The sequence below is a fragment of the Dama dama genome, chromosome 5 (genome assembly GCF_033118175.1).
Source record: "Dama dama isolate Ldn47 chromosome 5, ASM3311817v1, whole genome shotgun sequence".
NCBI classification, from domain to species: domain Eukaryota; kingdom Metazoa; phylum Chordata; class Mammalia; order Artiodactyla; family Cervidae; genus Dama; species Dama dama.
The window spans coordinates 100455926-100480203 of NC_083685.1; the positions used below are offsets into that span (position 1 = coordinate 100455926).

Sequence of the window (24278 nt, forward strand, 5' to 3'; positions counted from 1 at the left end):
CACAAAATGCCTAAGAATAATTATAATGTGTCAAGCATATGTGTGGGAAATCAGCTTTTCTAGGCCACATAAGATATGAATAGACAAAACCTAGAGTAGTGCTGTGAAAAAGAAATAGAAAGCATGTCACATGTGTCATCTAAATTTTTCTAGTAGCCACATTAAAATGAAAAATGTAAAAAAATAATGTAAAATGAAATCAATGAAAATAATTTTAATAATGTATTTCCTTAACCCAGTACAACCAAAATATTATCCTTTTAATATGTAATTGTTACAAAAATTATGAATGAGATATTTTACATTTTTGAAGTAAGTCTGAATCCCAGTGTATATTTTTTTGCACTCACAGTACATCTCAATTCAGATATTAAATCTTCATCAGAAATACTTGGCTTGAATTTAGATTCTATAAAATATAGAGTTATAGCAGTTGATTCATATACCCAAGTTATTTCGAAAGTACTCAAAAGTTCTCCAACTACTAAAGCAAGTTCCAGTTTCTAAATTTAAATTTTAAGATAATTAAAATGAACAAAAAGAGTGTGTTAAATTTGTAAAAAAAAAAAAAAACTAGATCCTATGCAGAAAAAATCCACTATACCAGAAAAGAATAAATGCATTAAAAATTTTAAATAAATAAAATTAAAAGCAAATAAAAACCCTCTTCTTCAGTCATACTGGCCACATTTTATTTGCTCAGTACTCACAGGTGGCCAATGGCATCCTTGTTGGAAGTACAAGTCATGGAGCTCGAGAATAATGGCTCAGAGTCTGATGCCCTTATGGGAAATGAATTCTGGAGAGCAGTTCTGAATACGCTCATTTGCTGAACTGGACCAATAATGGAGATAGACCAGGCTCTGAAGTCAGACGTTTCTGGGTTCAGTTTCAGGTTTGAGCTTGTGACTTCTGACAGGTTATCTTTGTTTTCTTATCTGTTATGTGACGCACATAAATGTTCAGTAACTGGAAGCTGATTATCGTTATTGTATTTGTTTCCTAGAACACCCATAACAAAGTGCCATAAGCTGGGTGGCTTAAAAACACAGACACTTATTCTCTCAGAGTTCTGGAGGCTAGACATTTGAAATTAAGGCGTTGACAGGTCATGCTCCCTCCAAAGGCTCAAGGAGAGCATCCTTTTTAACCTCTTCCAGCTTCTGGGAGCCCCAGGCATTCCTTGGATTGTGGCAGGACTATTCCAATCTCTGCTTCCATCTCTACAGTCCTTATATGGCCATCTTCCCCCTGTGTCTTTGCATCTCTTCTCTTCTTACAAGAACATCAGTCACATTGGCCACCCTCCTGACCTCATCTTTACTGGATCACCTCTGCAAAGAGCCATTTCCAAATAAGGTCACATTCACAAATCTGAGAGGTTAGATTTTCAACATATCTTTTTGGGGGACTGAATTCACCTTATTGCAATTATGATTATTAATTAACCAGATCTCAGGTATATATGGGCTTCCCTGGTGGCTGAGTGGTAAAGAACCTACCTGCCAATGCAGAATACGTGGGTTGGAAAGATCCCCTAGAGAAGGAAATGTCAACCCACTCCGGTATTCTTGCCTGGGAAATCCCATGGACAGAGGAGCCTGGCAGGCTACAATCCCTGGGACCACAAGAGTTGGACATGGCTTAGTGACTAAACAACAACAACAAGGGGTGTATATGCTGTGGTTGACATGGGTTGTGCCCGATAGAATTGTCCATCCCAGGAAAACCTTTGAGGACCTGTGAGTTGCCCAGCTGAGTCCAGTCCCGTTTGCCTTTTTCTTTGTAATCCCACGAAGCCCTCTGAAGCACAAGTCACAAAGAAGAAGTGATTCGAGAACACTCTATACTGCGCTCATTGTACATTGCTCCACTCAAAAGCCACTGTGCAGCTTGGTCTTATTCCTCTTTTGTCTGGTCTGCTTTGCTTTTCTTCACTTTGCATTGCAGTTTTGTTTTGCGAGCTAAGCTCATCTGGCTGTTCAAAGGCTTCTGCACATGAGTGAAGCTTTCTTTCTCTCTCTTTCCAAGTTTTGTTACGGGAGCTGCCACGTCCAGCCCCTTCCAGATCCAGCCCAGTGCAGGATGCGGGCTGGTGAAGCATAAGGCACTGCATAGCCTCTGACAAATGCTCTTTTTTAAATGTTCAGTTGGATTTTAGCCCAAAGAAACAAAAGTAGAATTGAATAGAACATGATTAAACAAAACATTTTTAAGCATCCTAACTGATGAGGAAGATGCATTTCCTTGATTCTCCAGAAGGCCTGATAAACAGGTAATGAATGAAATCTGTGATCAAGTACTGCTTTTATTAGTAACTTCTGTAAGGAGTTTCAAGGTCTCATCCCATGCTGAACTTTCAGGTAACAGGCATGTTCTCTTCTCCATCAGAAGACCTCATCTGCGCTACCCAGCTTTGTAAGCCTCTGAAAAGGCGCCTCCCACCTCTCCGGATGCCAATTTAGCACAGTTGTACTTTGGTACCCAGTCCAACATAATTAGGTTAATTAGTCATTTCCATTTAGCTTATTAGAAGGCTAGAAATCCCTTTCCCTCATTTGGAAGATTAAACATTGCAATTGTGTTCAACCCAGAGCTTCAGGAAAGCGTGTTTCAGACCCAGCCACACCAGCTGGGAGCCCTGATCACCCTGTAATGTCCTCAGTTTTGTGGTGACTCCAGAGGAGGGTAATGGGCCTGCAGGAGGGTTAATGGGGACACAAGCTGGGAAGAGGGGGAAAGTGGCCGCCTAAAGGAGGACGGAAGTTTGGTCCTCAGCACAGAGAAAGCTAAGCACCACGTCTGCAGCTTTGCTCAGCCTGCCAAGGGCCCTCCCAACAGCCGCCCAGATGTCCAACTTTTTTAATGCAGTGCTTCCTAAGTGCCAGGCAGCCTGTGAAGCCTGAGGCTACAGAGACAGCACAGAATGTTCTTGCCCACAGGGAACTCGCAATCTTGTGGGAGTCACAGACAAGCAGACCAGCAATTGCAATCTGATAACGTAGGAGCCCCCAAAAAGCACAAAGAGGGGCTTTATAGTCTTCTGAGCACCCATATGTACATTAGAGCATGAGCTAGGCAGACGATGATTACATGGCCTCATTTTCCAAATGAGAAAATCAAAGCCCACAAAGGTTTAAGAACAGGCTCTGAGTCAAAAGAGGCTCGTAAGAGGTAGCCCTGGGACCAGAGCTCTCGTCTTCTGGTGCCTCGACCACCATCATACACTCCACTCCCTTCTCCTCCGTCCATCCCCCAAACCACCCCTCCTCTACCACGCACCACGCTCCTCCTCCCCCTGGACTCCCCACGCCCCCTCTCCCCTGCCACCCCCATTCCAGTCCAGGTCACGTCTCAGCACCACAGGTGCGCTCCCTGCTCTGAGTGATCAGAGTGACGTTGGGAAGCCGCAGAGCCCGGGTGAAAGGGCAACTAAAGATGGCACATGTGTTCATCCACTCAGGAGAAGAGCCTGGGCAAGCCCAGCTCGAGTGTATGTGTCCTTCTCCAGCCTGACCTTCCCCTTGTCGCCTGTCACCCCTCCACTGCAGTCACATGGCCTCTGCCATGCACCATACCCTCCCTGCTTCAGACATGGGCTCTGTGGACCCTTCCCCATGAAACGCCCTTCCCTTCTCTCCACCTCCCTCTCTGCCCAACAGAATTTTACATCTAAGGCCTCCCTCATCTCTTTCTGTTTAGTTTAGGATTGTAAGTGCCTTGAAGGTGCATGTATTTTGGGGTTTGCCTTTGTATTCCCAAGTACTTGGCATGTAGCAGGCATCTCATAAATACCAAAGAATGAGTGAAAGATTTCACATAATGAGAATGCGTGGGTTCCTTAAAGTTCACAGCACTGCGGTAGGTGCCCTGGACCCAGTGTAGCTTTTAATCTCATTGGAGAGATGGAACCCACAGGCGGAGTTGAGTGACTGTGGAAAGGCTGCATGTAGGTGACTAAGTCAGTGAGATTCACCTGGGCACTCTGAAGAAACAGGATGGACCCCCACCCAAAATGCAGTTCCCCTGTCTAGATTGACAATGCCTCATGCATACCCAGAAGGCATGAAAGAATTTGTTGCTCACATAATGAGACTTTCTGGGCAGAGTAGGGGAGTTCCCAAGTAGCGTGAAAATGGCTTGAGAGAACCAGGAAAGGTGGTGTCTTGGGCTTTTTGTGATTGTTGGGGAGTGGGGCAAAGGCCTGCATGATACAACTTCCCTTCAGCACAAAGGAAGGAGCACCCAGATTACCTACCAGCTTGCCTGGTGGAGCAGAAGAGGAAGAGGGAGAGATAAGGCTTAAAAGTGATCAGCAGTCACACATCCATAAAGTGAGTCAGTCTTTATTAAATATATCAACTCTGTGAGTAGTTCTGAGTGGTCCACAAAGGGGAGTGGGAGGGCTGGGTGTTCCAGGTTAGAGAAGATGGATGTGAGTGGGGTGGCTGATTTTGGACTGGACTTAAACAATTTGTTAGCAGTTTGTAAAGGCTTCCCTGGTGACTCAGACAGTAAAGAATCTAAAGAATCTGCCTGCAAAGCAGGAGACCCGGGTTCGATCCCTGGGTCAGGAAGATCCCCTGGTGAAGGGAATGGCAACCCACTCCAGTATTCTTGCCTGTAACCCACCAGGCTTCTCTGTCCATGGGGTCTCAAAGAGTCAGACATGACTGAGTGACTAACACTTTAACAACTTGTAGAACCTTGATAAATAATTATGCCCAACACAAGAAAGGAAAGGAGTAGAATTTGTGGAGGAGAGGACTGCTTCTGTGATGCAAGAAGTGTGAACCAGGCATCAAGCTGTGAGAGCGCCTGGCACATTTCCAGGGTTAAGTCAGATGTGGGTGGACAGAGGGGGAAGGAGGTGGGCTGGGTGGTTAACTGGATGGATTGGTGGGAAACCCTAAAGGAAGAGATTTGATTCATGTATTTGGACTTAATCTTTATGAAAGCAAGAGACACATGGAAATTTTAGAGTTGGCATTAATACAAAGTCAATGATCCTAGATCCTAGAGACATTTTGAGGGATGGAATTGACAGGGGTTGCTGGCAGCGTGAGAATGGGATTGAAAGGGAGGCGTCAGAGACTTCAGTATCAGTGCTCTGTGACCAGAAAACTCACAGCATCCTCTTGTCCCTCTTCCCGTGTGGTCCCCTCCTGGGAGGTTCTCTCAGTCCCACTGCTGATCACTTCCCAAACACTTTGTTTGCTAAACCTTACACATCCCTGGGGCTTTTGATGAAGGTGAGTTGATCAAAATCCTTCCTCTTCCTTTGTGTGCTGGGGGGAATAGTCAAGAATCCAGAAAAGGAGGATAGATGAAACAGAATTGTGTCTATAAGACCATCCTGCTCCCCTACCCCCAATGATGATGCAAATAACATCTTTCAGGAGAAACTGCATCCAGAGCCAGGTTCCCTGACCTTTTTCAGGCACTTTCATCAATGGAAGAATTCTGTAATCTGGATCGGGACATTGAGGGATCCTCCAAGAGCTGGAAGAAGTTCGTGGAATCAGAATGTCCTGAGAAGGAAAAGTTCCCCCAGGAGTGGAAGAACAAGACAGCCCTGCAGCGCCTCTGCATGATAAGAGTCTTGCGGCCCGACCGGATGACCTACGCCCTGCGGTAGGGACGGGTGGCCATGGGGAGGCCAGGGGTGGCGAGGAGGCCAGGGGAGGCAAGGAAGGCAGGGTGAGTGTGGCCAGGCCAGCAGGGCTGAGCCCAAAGCCACGAGTTTACCGTGACAGAAGCCTTTGTACCAACGTCCAGAATCCCACGAGGCCTGTTGCTCTGTGTTCTTAAACACGTGTATTGTCAACACATGTATCGTCAACACACATATATTGACAATATATTGCAGTATTGCCTTAAAATCTAAGTGAACCATTTGGGAAGAGGTGCTCATTGACATCTCAGGGGTAAAGAATCTTCCTGCTAATGCAGGAGATGCGGCTTCGATCCCTGGGTTGGGAAGATCCCCTGGTGGAAAGGACTGGCAATGCACTCCAGTATTCTTGCCTGAAAAAAAAAAAATCCCATGGACAGAGAAGCCTGGCATGCTACAGGGCTGCAAAGAGTCGGACATAACTGAGCAACTAAACGTGCACACACAGGCATGGAAGAGCTCAGGGATATAAGGTGTGGAGGGTTTAGCTGCTTTCCGAAGATGCTGCTCCTGGCAGTCTTCTGATGGGCGGTGGTGATGTAACAGGACATCTAGGTTCCATAGAGGAGTCAGCGGTGGCCTGGATGGATGGGGATCCAGAAGGAGCCCTGATCTAGGTGAGCAGGTGCACAACTAGTAACACAGGTTGTGAGTGTTCACTTAGTAAGTAGCGTTGGTGTTGCTCCCAGCTCTGTAACTGCCAAGCTGTGACCTTGAGTGCATATTTCCATTTCCACAGACCTCTGTTGCTCATATGTTATCATTCTGTGACTGATGTATACACATAGACCTTTCCCCCCCACCCCCGGCAGAGATTTTATTGAGGAGAAGTTAGGAAGCGAATACGTGGTGGGAAGAGCACTGGACTTCGCAGCCTCTTTTGAAGAATCAGGACCAGCCACACCCATGTTCTTCATCCTGTCTCCAGGGGTGGACCCCCTGAAGGATGTGGAAAGTCAAGGTATGAAAACCTCACCCTGGAGCCAAGGCCGCACCGGCCCCACGCACTGTTGCTGTGCCTCTGTCAGCTTCAGTTTTCCTGATTCAAGGCTCATTTTGCAGTGCTTGATATTTGCTAAGCATACAGAGATCTGGGTCACTGCCGAACCGACCCCAGGGGGTCTCCACCAGCCAGAGGACTGTTCTGGGATATAAGGTAGCAGATTCATGAGGAGACTTTGTCTCACCACCCTCCCTGCCAGCCATTCCCCTGCCTGTAGTTGGAGCAGTGATTCTGAAATATAGGTACAATCCTTTTACAGCTCCTACTGCCTTCACGATAAAGTCCAAACTCCTTAACTTGACTTATAGGGAGCTTCATGCTCCAGTCTCTCCCTATCTCTCCAGCCTAGTTTCCATTAATGGTTTCCTGTTTCTTCTGTAACAATTGATCACAAATGTAGAGGCTTAAGGTAACACCATTATTTTATAGTTCTGGAGGTCAGGAATCACAAATGGGGCTTACTGTCTACCCCATTCCCTCATAAGGACACCTACTATCAGGCCCACTCAGACAACCCATGGTCATCTCCCCATCTGGAGGTCTTTAATCACATCTGTAGAGTCTCTTTTGCCAGGTAAAGTCACATCTATTCACCAATTCTGGGATTTAGGACATGGACATCTTTGGGAGCTCCTTATTCTGCCTGTATTTCCCTACTGCCCTCTTTCTTGCTCAACACAGAAGCCATTCCATTCTCCTGAATAGTCTGTTTCCCCTCTAGCCTTCCCTTCACCAGACTACCTTCTACTCATCCTTTAAATACCCATTTCACTGTCACCACCTCCAGGAAGCCCTACTTGACTTCCAGAGTGCTTGGTATCCCTCCCATGTACTCTTAGAGCACCCTTCTATCTATGTCACATTGTAACCGTTTAATGACTGTGGTGTCTTTATGTGAGAGTGAGAGCTCCCTGGGGATAAATGGCCTTTTCAGCATAGTATTCAAGTTCCTAGTGCTTTTCATATGATAGATACTCAGTAAGTAAATGAGGGGGTGAGCAAATAAGTGACTAATCAAAACTATAAAACTAACAAAATTGCAATATGTTGCAAAGTTAAATCAAGACTCGGGTTTTTATAGAGTCGGGTCTTTATAGGTAAGAATACAGACCAAGTACTATACCTCCACAAGCAACCTGTTATTCCTTATGTAATGAAAGGAATGGGCTTTCCTGGTGGCTCAGCGGTAAAGAATCCACCTACCGATGTAGGAGGCGTGAGTTCAATCCCTGAGTCAGGAAGATTACTTGGAGTTATCTCCAGTATTCTTGCCTGGGAAATCCCAAGGACAGAAGAACCTGGAGGGCTATAGTCCATGGAGTCACAAAAAGAGTATGACACGACTTCAGAGACTAAACAATAACAACAATGAAAGGAATATATACCATATACCTGGTGTTTGGCTCCAAAGAGTAGATGCCTGCTTAAGGGAGAGCATCATCTTATTCACTAATTTAATGTATATTTTCGTGATCTCCCAAAAGTTCAAGTAAATTATTTTTTAAATACCGATAACAAAGAACTTAGAAAAGCGACAGTTCTCAGTCCAGCCCTCCCCGTACCCAGTGTCCTTGCCCAGACCCTGGGCTTTTGCCTATTTCTGAATTTATTCTTTCTAATAATTTCTTCTCTATTTCCTATTAATAGTTTATATCACTCTTTCTGGATTTATCAAGTTTCAGTATCTACTTACCCTCTGATATGAAAAATAAGAACTTAGTTCCCGTTACTGACGATCAATTGGCTTCATCCTAAATTTGCTAGCATAGGTCATCAGGAAAAAAATCATGGAAAGTAAAATTTCTGAATCTTTGGGTGTCTAAAAAGACTTCAATTTTGCCCACATACTCATCTGATGAGTTCTGCTAGGTCCAAAATGATTTTTTTACTCAGAATGTGTCCACAATGCTCAATTGTCCTCTAGAACTCAGTTTTATTTCTATGAGACCATATGCTAGTAGGGTGTTATCCTTCCCTTGTTTCTTTTTTCTTTTTTTCTAAGTATTTAATTTTTGGCCACATGGCACATAGGATCTTAGTTCTCTGACCAGGGATTGAACCCACGTCTCCTGCATTGGAAACTTGGAGTCTTAACCACTGGACCACAGGGAAATCCCCTGCCCTTGTTTCTTTGTTGGTGACCTGTTTTTATTCCCTGGGAACTTTCAAATCATCTCTCTACCTTGTGTTGTGACATTTCATGAGCTGAGTTAGGTGCAGGTCTTTTTCATTCACCTTCTCAGCACTCAGCCTGCTTTTTCACGTGGGAGAGTCATACCTCTCTTTATCTCTGGTGATCTTGCTCTCTCATTTTTTGTAAATATCACCACGATTCACCAAGTTGCTCATGTCAGAAACCTGAGAATCAGTCACCTTGGATACCTCCTCCCACCCATCACACTTAGTCCTATTGATTCTACCTCCTAAATGTGTTTCAAATGGGTCTAATTGTATCATTGTGCCTCCCTCATCTGAGTCACCGAACTGTCTCCTGGACTATCCCAAGAGCCTGTTAACATCCCTGTTCTTCTCCTCCATCTGCAATCTTTTGCCACTCACAGCCAGACTCATCTTGCTAAATCTCAGATCTGATTATAATGCACTTCTACCAAAACCTCTCTAGTGGCTCCCCACTGTTGTAAAAGTAAGGTCCAATACCACTGACATGGTCTCCGTGACCTGCAAGCCACAGTCTTTCTGTCCAGCCTTGGATCTTTTGTTGTCGTTTAATTGCTCAGTCATGTCCAACTCTTCTTTTGACTCATGGACTGTAGGCCACCAGGCTCCTCTGTCCATGGGATTTCCCAGGCAAGAATACTGAAGTGGATTGCCATTTCCTTCTCCAGAGCATCTTCCCAACCCATGTATCGAACCCACATCTTCTCCATTGGCAGGTGGATTCTTTACCACTAAGCCGCCAAGGAAGCCCTCAGCCTTAGATCTTAACTTCCCCCAAACTCACACCAATGCTCCAGCCACATGGCTCTCTTAGGGCCATCACCTCATGAGCCCTCCGAGCCCAGGGCATTTTCACAAGCAGTCCCTTTGTTTAATTTTTTAAAAATTTTCTTTACAATATTATATTGGTTTTGCCATACATTGACATGAATCCACCATGGGTTTACATGTGTTCCCCACCCTAAACCAAGCAGTCCCTTTTATCTGAAATACTTCTCCTCAGTTCTTTGGTCCAGTGCCTCCCCGTCCTGCATGGATCATCTCCTGAACTTCTCCCTGCAAGACCATCTGGGTCTCCCTTACACATGTATTTGCATCAGAGCATTTAATACAATTCTTTTTAAATTTGTATTAATTTATTTATTTGGCTGTGCTGGGCCTTTGTTGTGGCATGTGGGCTCTTGATTGCGGGCCTTCTCCAGTGGCAGCGGGCAGGGGCTACTCTCTAGTTGTGATGTGTCGGCTTCTCACTGCACTGGCTTCTCTTGTTGCAGAGCACAGGCTCTAGGGTGCACAGACTTTGTTGCCCTGCAGCATGAAGGCTGCTAGTTCCTGGACCAGGGATCGAACCCACATCAGCTGCATTGGCAGATGGATACTTAACCACTGGACCACCAAGGAAATCCTGATACAATTCTAATTAAACCTTTCTTTTATTATTTAACTTACATTTGCCTACCTACTTCTCACTAAGACCCTGGAGATCAAGGACCACATCATCTTGCTTAGGATTTTATCTGTGCCTAAAAGTCTGAGTGGCACAGAGCGGGGCTCAGTAAATATCAGTCGGATGAATTAGTAAATGAATGAATGCACATAAAAGAACTGTTGTAACATTGCAAAGTTGTTCCTGACTTTCAGTTTTTTTTTAATAGAGTTCTGTATTCTTCTGCCCCATGGAGGTTTTATTCCTTTCATATTAACAAATCTAGCCTCCTCATTTTTAGTCAATGTTTTCCTTTTTGGAAGCTTTCATATACCCTGTTTATGAGCAATGTCCTCCTGTTCTTTGCCAAGTGACCTCCAACTATTTCATCATGTAAATTGAAGCTTTCTGTCATTCCAGGCAAGCTGACCTGTCCCTGAACCATACTGGTTATTTGTCTCTGAATGTATCATCTCAGCCCTGCCCTTGGTTTAACCTTCACGCACATTCCCTTAGCAGAGGCAATATTGCCGCTCATCAGCTAGTGATTACCTACGCACCTGTGCCGCTTTCTGGGTGGCTTGACTTGTTTTCTCCTGCACCCAGTTAGAACATACACTCTGGGTTCATCATGCGCTCCCCATCTTGGGTCTAATCATTTTGTCTGATGGACTCCTGTTCTCAGGTTTGGAATCCACACGGCTGACTCAAACACTTTCCCCTGTGTCTGCTAGGCCCCCGCTTATAAAGGAAACCACCATCTGCACTTGGGCAGAATCTGTACATCAAACCGTCCACTGCTTTACTCCACGTAGCCTCTTAGAAAGCCTGGGATCCTTCCCTGCTTTGAATGTGTGATCCATGCTCTTAACTCCTTCATGTCTCTATCCCTTTGTTTCATCAAGGCAGTTATTATTTATTTATTTGGCTGTGGTGGGTCTTCACTGCTTTCCTCTAGTTGTGGCAAGCAGGGGCTACTCTCTAGCTGTAGTGCAGGGGCTTCTCATTGCGGTGGCTTCACTTGTTGCGGAACAAGGGCTCTAGGGGGTGTGGGCCTCAGTAGTTGCAGCTCCCAGGCTCTAGAGCATAGCCCTCGTCGTTGTGGTGCATGGGCTTAGCTGTCCCTGCAGCACGTGAGGTCTTCCCAGATCAGGGATCGAACCCGTGTCTCCTGGACTGGCAGGTAGAGTCTTTACTACTGAGCCACCAGGGAAGCCCCATGGCCGTTCTTAATATTGGGCTAGGTTTTAACACCCTGAAAGTCAGATGAAAGATTTTATTTCTCCCACCCTCCCTCCAGCCCTTCTCCCAAAATGCATGAACCCTCAGGCAAACAGAATTCTCTGTATGATCTTGGGAGTTCTCTAAGCTTCCAAAGCTCATCTATTGACAGTTGATTAAGAATGTGTGCTTTTCTAAGAATCTGAAAAGTAAAAGATATATATATGTATATATATATATAACTGAATCACTTTGCTATACACCTGAAACTGACACAGCATTGTAAATCAACTATACTCCAATATAAAATAAAAATGTTTAACTAAATAAATTAAAAAAAAAAAAAGCATCTGTGCTTTTCTGACACTTGTGTCTCCTCTAGGATTTTCCATCCTCAGTAGAGGAGGAGGAAGAGGAAATTCCATCCACTGTCTTTGGCCTCTGTTTTAACATGAACCTGCCACCACCCACCCACACTGCATCCTTCTTGCCTTCACAGATCTATCCTTTAACACTCGTTTAATTTTACCCTCCTCTCTCTCTTTTCTCATCATGTCTCCTCATTTTATCTATTTTGACCACGCCGTGCAGAGTTCGGGATCATAGTTCCCTGATCAGGGATGGAACCCACGCGCCCTGCAGTGGGAGCACAAAGTCTTAACCACTGGACCACCAGGGAAGTCCCTCCTCTCTCTTCTCATCACCTGCTTCCAGAACAAGCCACACTTGCTTATTGGCACCATTGTTTTTGCTTTTGGTTCATCTAAAAGCAATCACCCGTTGTTTCCAGTCACCCTATTACCTTCCTCCTAGGGTTACTGTGAGGATAAACATGAAATCTCAGGTGCAAAAAGGCTTTGAAACGCTAAGACTCCAGTAGCATCATACGGCACTACAGTACAATGATGATTCTCCTGTTCTTTGAGGCAGCTCGGTTTGCTTTTCCTTTATACCCTTTTCTCACATCCTTTCAAAGCACAGCATCCTCCTTGGCCCTCCTGGCAGAGGACCTCCCCTTTCCACCCTCACAAGGCATCGTCTCTGGTCCTTCTTTCGCTTGACTCGTACATGATCTTGCTCAGTCTCCGTCCTCCTTTGTCCAGTTATCTGGCATTGACACAATGAATCCTGACATTTCCATTTATCTACCACCTTGGTCTTCCACTGCCTTCTGTTTCTCTTTCCAATGTGCTGGTCAGAACAACAGGCTCCTTTAGATTTTTGTCAGCCTGCTACCAGGGGTGTTCAAAGAAACAGTTTTCAATTCAGCGTCTTTGCAGCTAGATTATCAACACTTTGATTAGAGTCTCTTTTTCACTGCTCCTGACCCCATTCTCTTCTTCTTAAGCACCAGTTGAAGTTGGCCAGGTTGGAGCAAGTCCAGTCTCTACAGAGCAGCTTCAAGATCAGCAGAGTGTTGTTTCTGTGTGGAGAGGCAGTCCTCTCTCTGTTTTATACTAGGAGAGTGGGGGGCACCTCTTCCATTGGGGGGGCTGTGGAGGGGGATGGAACAGGGATGTGGGAAGTGTCAGATACAATGGCAGTAATAGAAGGTGTTCTACCAGATGGCAGATGTCTTCTCCGGCTGGGGGAACAGTAGGGAGTGGAGCCAAATGCTGAGCATAAGAAGTGAGGGGCTCCATTAGGAAGTTTATTTATTTATTTTTAAATACTTTCTCTTTAAAAACAGCTTTCTTTTTTTTATATTTATTTATTTATTTACTTTGCCACACTGTGCAGCATGCGGGATCTTAATTCCCCAACCAGGGATTGATCCCTCGGCCGCTACAGTGGAAGCATGGAGTCTTAACCACTGGACTTCCAGGGAAGTCCCCTTCAAAGGTTAAAGGAAGGTTAAAGGAAGAGGGGAATGGGAAATGTAGCAACTTCTGGACACGTGGAAAGATGACCAGTCTCCTGAGATTGAGAATTGTCAACTTGCTGTGGCCCCAGCTCACCCAGTGTGTTATTTTTCTCTTGTATTAATGCTCAGATCTGTGCAGGATTGTGTGTGTATGTGTGTGTGTTTAGTCTCTCAGTTCAGTTCAGTCGATTAGTCATGTCCGACTCTTTGTGACCCCATGGACTGTAGCACGCCAGGCTTTCCTGTCCATCACCAGCTCCCGGAGCTTGCTCAAACTAATGTCCTTCGAACTGGTGATACCATCCAACCATCTCATCCTCTGTTGTCCCCTTCTCCTCCTGCCTTCAATCTTTCCCAGAATCAGGGTCTTTTCTAAGGAATCAGTTCTTCACATCAGGTGGCCAAAATATTGGAGCTTCAGCTTCAGCCTCAGTCCTTCCAATGAGTATACAGGACTGATTTCCTTTAATATTGACTGGTTTGATCTCCTTGCAGCCCAAGGGACTCTCAAGAGTCTTCTCCAACACCATAGTTCAAAAGCATCAATTGCTCAGTTGTGTCCAACTCTCTTGAAACCTCATGAACTGTAGCCGGCCAGGGTTACGGTTTTACAAAGGTTGGGTGATGCAGGTGTAGAATGGACAACAGTTAAGAATCTTATAAGATCATGGCTCAAATGAAGGATTACTGGATCCATATTAAAATAACAGGGAGGTAAAGATGAGGGTTAGGATAAACAGAGGAGCCGATGCACTGGGCGTTTTGCTGACATAGAATCATATGAGCAGGGAGTAATCGATTAAACAGTCTGGGGCCTCCCTGGTGGTCCGCTAGTTAAGAATCTGCCTGCCAGTGCAGGGGACACAGGCTCGATCCCTCGTCTGGGTTTCCACGTGCCGAGGAGCAGCTACTGAGCAGCTACTGAGCAGCCACCCTCGTGCCACAGCTACCGAGCCCGCGTGCCTGGATTCTGTGCCCTGCAACAAGAGGAGCCACCCCAGTGAGAAGCCCAAGCACCACCACAAAGACCCAGCACAGCTAAAAGCAAACACATAAATAAATGTTTTAAAATAATTTTTTAAAAAGATTAAACAATCTGGAGAGCAGGACGTTATCATGGTGAATAAGTATGAAAGAATAATGTTTGAGACACAGAATCGTTCCTACTGATAAAGTCCTTGGTGCAGCCTCTGAAAGTGGGTAGCAGAAATGGAATGAAGTTCTTTGAAAGATGAGGAAATGTGAGGCTGGGTGTCGGCCGAGTCATCCACAGTGGCAGCAAAGTTCACTAAGTTAGTGATGAAGCAAGAAAAGATGGAAGATTTTAAAGTTCCAAAGTTCCAAGTTCCAAAGCCCTAATAAAAGTGACTCTCTCTGGGAAATTGATAGAAGACAGAAAACATACAAGTTAGTAGGTAATATAACTGATGCGTGTGCTTTAGAAGAGAAAGGGTTTTTTACAAGAGTGGAGAAAAAATAGCCTGCAAGTTCTAAGAGAAGGCTAGACAAACATTCACCTTCCTCCCAGCTCCAGGGGTGTGCGGAGCGAGGGACAGGACCACAGAAGTTGTCATGTCCTCAAAGAGCCTGGCGTTTGAGGAAACACAGTTGCCAGGATGGTCAAGGAGCTTTACAGTGGGACTCGGGTCCTGGTGACCCCACCATAAGGAGCACTGGGTAGAAGATCAGAAAGGGAAAGATGAGCTAAAGGTGGGGGTGGGGGAGGGGAGGGCTGGAAGTCATAGCACACAGTATTCAAAGTAATCTAAACCTAAGCCCCTTTTTTCCTTTATCCTTTGTGAATAAAGAAAAGAAATAGGCTCTTTTGTGAGCAGAAATGTCACCGAGACTATCTAACAGTCCCAGCACCCTTATCCTAGTATTTTCTTTGGAATCCATTGTTTATATTCCCAGTTCTAAAGCTGACATCAAATCCATAGCCAGCTAGGATTTGTAGAGTTTAATAAGGGTATTGCTTGGGTTCATCTCTGTTGAATCTGTAATAACCATTCGTCAGTACAAAAAGTCATCACACAGTTTTGTCCTATGCAGTTCAAGAACACGCCATACTTTTTTTTTAGTGCTTTAAAGACACTTCTGATATTGACAGTGTTCTTTAAAATTTTTTGCAGAGATACCAAATTGCATCTTCAGTTTTAGTTCCCCTGAGACTAAATTTAAGTACAGACTTTGATTCTTTTTCTTTTTAAAATTTCTCCTCTTCTCTCTTGCATTCCTTACCTTCTGAGAAAAATTGCCCAACAGCTCCTTCATGGTATTGCACGCTTTTGTGATCCTTTGTCTAAAGAACACTGTGTACTTTCTCTAAACTTTATTGGATTGGTGAATAGCCAGTATCCAAACAGAATTGGTATTCTTTAGTAAGGTTATTTCTTTGTGTGAAGTCTTTCGCAGGCTTACAGAGCAACTCTTTTTCATTGATTTTCATTTTTTTTTAAATTGAGATATAATTGACATAGAATATTGTGTAAGTTTCAGATGTACACCATGTTTTGCAACATGTATTGCAATGTGATTATCACCATAGCATTAGCTCACACCTCTGTCACATGACATTATTATTATTTATTTTTCCATTGCTTTTTTTTTTTTTAAATCAGAGGATAATTGCTTTACAGTGTTGTGTTGGTTTCTGCCATACAACAGTGAGAATCAGCCGTGAGTATACATATATCCCCTCCTTCCCGAGCCTCCCTCACACCCCGCCATCCCACCCCTCCAGGTCATCATAGCATTGACATATATATAATACCATGTGCAAAGCAGATGGCTAGTGGGAAGTCGCTGTAGGGCACAGGGGGCTCGGCCTTGCTCCAGTGACACGGCTGTGACATGCATGTTCACGCGGCTGTTCCCTCACTCCACTCCCAACACTGAGATGCACAACATTCACACCCACGCAGCCAGGCCCTTCCTTGGCATGCCTCTCTTCACTCGAATTCATGCAAGATGGCAACAGTAAATGTCCTATGTGGTGGGAATAACAAGGAGGAGGTTCCTATGGAGTAACGTACAGGAAGCTAAAAACCATCTGAGGCCTGCCTCTTGGGGCCACACCTCTCAGTAGGTGTCCAGGGAAAATACATATTATTATTCATATGCATCAGGGGACCAAGCAAGCTGGACCCAGCCATACCCACACACTTGCTACTCTTTGGGCCTTTTCACTCAGGGACGGTGGCCCAATGCCTGGTCTTGGAGTGGAGGCTGCACAAAATGGCAGGGGCATGTCTGTCCACTCTTGGGGGTGTTAACTGGAAAAAAAAAAGTCCAACATGAGAGTTGTGAGTTGAATTTCATTTGGGGCAAAGTGAGGCCTAGAGTCTGGGACACAGCCTCTCAGAGAGCTCTGAGGAGCTGCTCCAAAGAGGTGAGGGAAGGAGGTCAGTGTCTTATATGGTTTTAGTGAAGGCAGTACATGCACCCAAGCACAGGGTTGGCCGAGGCTGGATGCTGGTCACAAGGACTGATGTCTCCATTAATGATTTCAGTGCTTTTCCAGATATGAGGAGATTCAAGAATTTGGGCTCCTAAAATCTCCTGAAAATATCTATGTGAACATCTGTTCTGCCAGTTTTTCCCAGAGTACAGAGCACACCATTCCTGATCTCCACCCTGAATTCTTTTCAGGGAGTTTGGAAGGTCAGCAGCTACAGTGGCCTTGTAGAAACAGATAGCAACTGACAATTTTTAGTTGGCAGGGATTCAGTGAAGAGGGAGGGGAGAAGTCGCTTTGTCTCAACAAGTGTGCTTCCTTTTAATTGGGAACAAAAAGTTGGAAGATATAGCAACCCCACCCTGGGAAGGAAAAAGGTCTGTGCATGAGGTTGGAGTGTATGGCTCCCTGCCGCTGGCAATGGGGGTGCCGTGTGGGGTGAATACTCAGTGACATAAGAGGTGCTAATGACCACTCCACGCTCCTTTCAGGCAAAAAACTCGGATATACCTTCAACAACCGGAACTTCCACAATGTGTCTTTGGGGCAAGGACAGGAGGTCGTGGCTGAGGCCGCGCTGGACCTGGCTGCCAAGAAAGGCCACTGGGTTATTTTGCAGGTACGCCCACTCTGCCCTGATGGGGCTCACTCTTGACCCATCCCTGTGTAGACCTCCTGGGCCGCCTTTCCTTCCATACCCTCCTCCCCTGACTTCCTAATCTTCTCAGGACGCTGGCTTTCAGCTGGATCTTTCCCGCTGCTGATCTCTTCCCATGCCTTCCACAGAACTCTCCTCTGCTCCACCTTTCCTCTGGGCCACATGGTCCGTGTTGTCCATCACATTCACGACTAGAATGCCACACGTGCAACCAGAACGCAGCCTCTTCATTGAGAGCTCATGTTGGCATCTGGAGTCTGGAACACCTACTGTTGAGTTTCGCTAAACACAGGAAGTAAAGGCTGCCCTTCTTCCGTCACGGCCTGTCCTCATTCCTGTTCATGCAACTTGCATGGATGCTGGGGCTGTGGCAGAGCGAGCGGCGGACCCCTCTCTCCTCCCGTAACACCCTGCTGCCGCCTGTATGAGCGCATCCACAGCTCTGTAGGAACAGTTTACTATATACCTGTGTCCTCCGCTGCATTTTTTTAGGGAAAGAGGCATCCCCCATCTGCCTTTGGCACCCAGCACACTGCTTACCTCAGATGCTGGCTCAGATGGCAAAGAATCCGCCTGCAATGCGGGAGACCCAAGTTCAATCCCTGGGTCGGGAAGAGCCCCTGGAGGAGGGCATGGCAACCCACTCCAGTATTCTTGCCTGGAGAATTCCATGGACATAGGAGCCTGGTGGGCTACAGTCCATGGGGTTGCAAAGAGTCGGACACCACTGAGAGACTAACACTTTCACTACTTTCACACTAATGTGAACACAGTAGACACTCAACCAGAGTCTGTTGGGTGAAAGAATCAGTGAAGAAAGCAATGGAGGAAAGAATCAAATGGAAAAGCCAGTCCCTCCCCTCCCATCTGACTTTGATTACCCAGAACTTCTTCTCACCTGATGACTCAGTGAACATTTCCTACTGTTGGGTCTTCATTATCCCACTGTTTGTTTGAGCCTAGCAGCGGAAGGACCTGTTGTTTCCTAGGACTCCTTTTCCAGAAACAGTGGGACTCTAAGGAGGAAAGAGAATGACTGCAGGGTCCCTGCCTTCTCCCACTGGATCAGCTCAGTGATGGGAGGGTGTGACCTCCCCGGTTGTCTCAGGCTCATCTGTCAAAGTGACCCCATTCTGGCCACTGGGTTTTCCCTGATGGCTCAGATGGTAAAGAATCCATCTTTACCGGCAATGTAGGAGACCCGGGTTTGATCCCTGGGTCAGGAAGATCCCCTGGAGGAGGGCATGGCAACCCACTCCAGTATTCTTGCCTGGAGAATCCCCACAGACAGAGAAGCCTGGCGGGCTACAGTCCATGGGGTCACAAAGGGTCGGACACAACTGAGTGACTAACTTTTTCACTTCACTTCACCCTGGGCACTAGCACCTTCAAGAACCCAGCCCCCTCCCAAGACAACAAGCGGTACCTATCTGCTGCCCTGGACCATCACATCTTGTCCCGATGTGGTTCCTAAGAGATCTCCAAGATCAAACTTGGAAGCTGGGATTCCTGATACAGCGGCAGAGTTTCTCACTGGGGAGTGGCCATGCCGCCCGGCTCACGGAGCCACAGCTCTCCAGTCACCCACCCTCCATGCTCTGATAAGTGATGACAACGGAATTCTCTCCTCTAACAAATTTTCATTTCGGCATCCACTACTAACTCCTACATAGCATTTCACAGTATACAAAGCCCTCGCAAATCCATTACCTTCAGTTATTTGCAGCAACCCTGGCAAATGAGTATGGCATATATTACTGTTATTTCTCTTTTCATAAAAGAGAAAGTAGACCAGATGGCTGTGGCCTCAGCACTGTGTTCTGTGCCAACCTGTGTATTTAAGGCTCTGCAAGCAGGCTTCCTCAAATATTTATCAAGGAGCTTTTATCTGTCCATCATAATGAAACATATTGCAATGAAGCAAAGTGACTATCCTTGCTAAAGTAAAAAGTGCATGATGCAAGGTGGTGCTAAGAAATTAATGTCATTTCACATAGACAGACGGACAGATAGGAATCTCAGGAAGGAGGAGACAGGCTCAAAGACCAGAGGGGCTTGGGCATGGACGAGGAGCCTTCCCTCTATGAGAGCCATGATGTCCCAGTGTGTTTTAGAAAGATAAGTTTGACAACAATCAGCAGAATGATTTGGAGAGGGATGAGGAGGAAAGCGAGCTAGCTAGAAGTTTAAATAAATGCTTTTCAAGTCTGAACATGCAGACAAATCACGGGAAGATCTTATTAAAGTGCATGAATTCAGTAAGTCTGAGTCAGCATTTCTAACTGGCTTCCAGGTAATGGTAACATTGTGGTCCACGGGCCCCACATTTGAGTGTCAGAGGTTCAAAAAAATCCAGGTGTCAGCTGTGGGGATCTGAAGTTGGAGGGTAACCATGCGTGAGACACTTCAAGTGTGACCCCCAGACCAGCAGCAGCGGCATCACCTAAGAACTTGTTAGAAGTGCAAGCACTCGGGATCCTCCATGGACTAGCCGCTCTGGGGTGGGGCCCAAGAACCTTTGTTTCAATAAGTCATCCAGGGGATTCCGAAGCCTCAAGGTCAAGTCTGAGATCCTTAGGACATGGAGGGATAGATTGAATGGCAGGAAAAAGGGGTCCTCATGACTGAGAACCCCAAGACTCTTGCTAGGATGTGATTTGTTTGAAGCAAACACCAGGTATCCACCCCCCCCAACCCCGATCCTCCTTCCTGATTACCACTTAAGCAGAGGCTTGCATGGGGGGGTGGGGGGGCTCCTTCCTTCCCACCAGAACATCCACCTGGTAGCCACGTGGCTCGGTGCCCTGGAGAAGAAGCTGGAGGAGCACAGTGAGAACAGCCACAGAGAGTTCAGGGTCTTCATGAGTGCGGAGCCCGCCCCCTCCCCCGAGAGCCACATCGTCCCCCAGGGCCTCCTGGAGAACGCCATCAAGATCACCAGCGAGCCACCCACGGGCATGCACGCCAACCTGCACAAGGCCCTGGACAACTTCACTCAGGTGGGGCCCTGGAGGGAGGGCAGCGGGGCACCTCCTCTCCCAAAGAGCAGACCCCCTCCCCGCCCCGCCCAGGGCAGGAGAGGAACACACTTTCTTGAAGGAGTCAGTGGCAAGGTATGCCCTGCTCGCCTGCCCTGAGGGTCCTGGCAAAGACAGAGAAGGGGCGGCAGCTGCTTCAGTGCTACAGCTCCTAATTATTAAGATGATAAAACTATGCCTCGGTAGGTTTAGTATCATCTTGTCAGCCTCCCCAGGGGCCTTTGTCTTTGGGCTTACCCCTGTGCAAACCCAATGTCCAGTCTTGGTTATCGAGCAGTAGGGAAGTATATCCCAAGAGATGCTGGCTTGTCCCGGTTCTGCTGCGGAAGGATACACAACGGTTGACGTTTGGGACTTTACCGGCCTCTGCAGTAGGTCATTCGGGGGAAGAGGGACAGATTCAGAAGTCTCTTCATTGCTCACAAGAATATCAATTGCTCCATTCTGCATTTGCAAATACCCAGGGACAGTGGCCCGCTTAATACCTTCTAGGATTCGCTCTGTTCCTCCAGAGCCCTATTTTCACTGTTTATGGGACAAATCGCAGAACTGGGGTCTTTTCATCCATCCCCTCTTCCCTGACCGCTGTGCTGTTTGGAGATGATCATTTCATTCTGACTTTCATTTGAGTGAACCCCCTGTCATCCAGCTTCAAAAGTGTGGCTTCTCATCTTTGTGCTTAAAGGCATTTTTCAGCAGGACTTGATTTTCCACGTGTGTCAGAGGTAACAAAGGAAGCTCCCTACATGTCTGCAGAGAACAACTCTTTCCAAAAAGCCATTATTATAATAAGTTCCTGCTTGCATGAGGCAGTGACTTTGTTCCCTGTACCACCTCTGACCTTTCACATTCATATCTTCATGGCAAGCATGGTGCCCAATCAAGGAACCAGAGAGAAAACTGTGTCACGAGTTCACTGGGGAAAAAAATCAGACCTACCAGCAGCTTAACCTCTGCGATCTCCTCTGCTTTCCCTCCTTGTAAGCAAAGTCTAAGGTCCACCTCCTAGAAGAAATGCCAGGACTGAACCCAATCCAGTTGTGTGAGCTTTAAAAGTGCCTCTCAGGCTCTAGCTGCAGCATCCTGCTCCTTCCTAAACAGAGGAGCTCACTCAGAGGACTCGTTTCCTTCCAAAGAATCCAGGGTTCACATCCTAACAGCCCTTCAAAATGCAGTTTTCTCCCTCCCCACCATCATCCCCATGCCCATTAACATTTAAGAACAATTCCACCGACTTCTCTGGACTCTCTCTTGCTTCTTTTCTTCCATCTTCCCATCTTTCATCCTCTCTTCATGAGTCAGACCATTTCCCCTGCCTTCTGCTCTGCAGTCAGGACCCCTCGGGGGTCTTGCTTCTGCAGCGACAAGCCCGTTAGGATGTAAAGGACAGGCCACCCCTCTGTTTCTTGTGGCTCCAATTCCCACCGCCCTCTGCTTCGGCAGTTCCCCCAGCAGATGAGCCGTGGGGTTGTCAGTCACACAGGCAGTAATTACACGTACTAAGATTCCATGATGGTCAAGGAAGCATGACGGAAAGGAGGGGAGTCAGAGATGATGCTGTGGGTGTCCCCACCCACACCCCAGCACCAAGTGCCGTCAACAGGACAAATATAACACTTCTGTGGCCCCCTAACCTTTTCTCTGTTAGCTACGCTTGGGAACCTCATTAGCATGTCTGTGTGTGCAAACTGTAACTGTAGACAAGTTCTGTTATAGGCTGAATCTAAACTAAAACCCAGCCCCTTTGCAAGGGCCTCTCAAACCTGACTCCATGCCTGTCTGCAGCGCAACCCACAGTCCTGCTGTCACTCAGATCTCCACCAGGACACGTCAGGCCCGCCCTTCTCACCCCCGCCCCACCTGCCCTGCATCACGGCTGCTCTGCTCTGACACTGAGCATCATCTCCTTCCAGGACACCCTGGAGATGTGTTCCCGGGAGACGGAGTTTAAGAGCATCCTCTTTGCGCTTTGTTACTTTCACGCTGTGGTGGCAGAAAGACGCAAGTTTGGACCCCAGGGGTGGAATCGCTCCTACCCCTTCAACACCGGAGACCTCACCATCTCTGTGAACGTGCTCTACAACTTCCTAGAGGCCAACGCCAAGGTACAGTTCCAGCCAGCACAAGGGCAGGTCGGGAGGGTGCCTCTGAGAAAGATGATGGGGCATCTGCATGGGGAGATGGGGTGCGCTCACTGAGACAGGTCTACAGCCCCCCGGGGGTGTGAGGAAGTGCAGGTTTACTGCATGGTCAACCCCAAGAGCAGCGTGAGGCTGAGGAGGAAGTACCATGATGCGAGAGGGATATGGTAAGGGTAGAAAGAAAGCTCAGGAAACCAAACTACTAACAGTGACTCAAGCTTGGTGTCAGTCAGTCCCATGGGTGTCTGTCCCAGGGCCACCCCGCAGACCACCCTGTGTACTCCCAGCATTGCTGGGGGTGGTGATTGGCAGGAAGAGACCCACCATTATCTGCTACAAGCTCCCAATTTAGTTCACCAAAGACAGAGACCTTCTCGTGGTGGTGCACACAGCTCCTTGCATAAGCACGGTCTTAAGCACGGTCTTGCCAAAGTTGAAGAAGCCAAATTCTTCCTTCTTCCTTCACCTCGCCTCCTTTATCCCACCTGATGGGTCCATTTTATGAAACACGATGATCCACGCTCTTTCAGTTTAGGGAAGACCAAACACAGCCTCTGCAAGGCCTCTCCCTCTTTCTTTGGGGACAGTGAATCAGGCCCAGAAGCAATGCCTCTGGCTCTGGCTCCAGGGTCCTGGGAAGTCCACCACAGAACACACCATCGCTTCACCTGCCACGAGGACCCAGGGCTTTCCTCCAAGTGGCTTTCTTGCCTAACTCTAACATCCATGAACTTGTGTGCTGCATTTCATTCACTCTGAACTTTCCAAGGAGACAATTAACTGATAAGCTAATCAATGGCAGGGAATGAGAAGAGTACCCACGTCTTTGCTCTCCTCTACTTGACCTTGGCATATTTAAAGGACCCGTAGGTAGAGCCTGACTTCACTGCCACAGTTAAAGACGATGAATGAGGGCAGGCATGTGTGCAAGAGCGCCTGTGTCTTACCTCTTCTCACCCTTTGATCTAACTCTTCCCTCGTTTAATGAGCTCCCAGAGGTGCTCGACCCTGCTAAGTACCAGGGAAACATGGATGAATAATACACTGCTCCTGGGACTTCCCTGGTGGTCTGGTGGTTAAGACTCCATGCTTCCAATGCAGGGGGTACGGGTTCAATCCTTGGTCTGGGAACTAAGATCCCGTGTGCAGTGCAGTTTAGTCAAAGGTTTTTGAAAAAAGACATCGCTCCTCATCTCCAGACCCACCACATCTTGTGGCTCACATCGGGTCGGCCCAAGGCCCGCGTACAGGGCTTCCTCCCTTCCTGTCTCTCAGGTCCCCTACGATGACCTGCGGTACCTCTTCGGTGAGATCATGTACGGGGGCCACATCACTGATGACTGGGACCGGAGACTCTGCAGAACCTACCTGGAGGAGTTCATCAAACCAGAGATGCTAGAGGGAGAGCTGGCCCTGGCCCCAGGGTTCCCACTGCCCGGCAACATGGACTACAGTGCCTACCACCAGGTGGGGACCTGGGTCTCCCTTCTGTGCAGCCCAGGAGGACTGGAGATACCCGGGCAGGGCCAGGGGAGGACGGCTGAAAGAGCTGAGCTCACATGGAGCGTGGCTCTCAGCCTGCTCAATTTGAGGGCTCCTATAGGATTTCTAGCCTCCA

The 24278-nt window shown here is 47.1% G+C and overlaps 1 protein-coding gene across 1 annotated transcript in view; it reads left to right on the top strand.

Moving 5' to 3' along the window:
- DNAH9 (dynein axonemal heavy chain 9) overlaps nt 1-24278 on the top strand; it is a 290174-nt gene that overhangs the window by 248299 nt on the left and 17597 nt on the right. The window contains exons 60-65 of the mRNA XM_061141084.1: nt 5441-5634; nt 6487-6635; nt 17315-17442; nt 20253-20480; nt 22433-22624; nt 23936-24127. Of these exons, the coding sequence (XP_060997067.1) occupies nt 5441-5634; nt 6487-6635; nt 17315-17442; nt 20253-20480; nt 22433-22624; nt 23936-24127 (1083 nt within the window). The remainder of the gene's footprint in view (nt 1-5440; nt 5635-6486; nt 6636-17314; nt 17443-20252; nt 20481-22432; nt 22625-23935; nt 24128-24278) is intronic.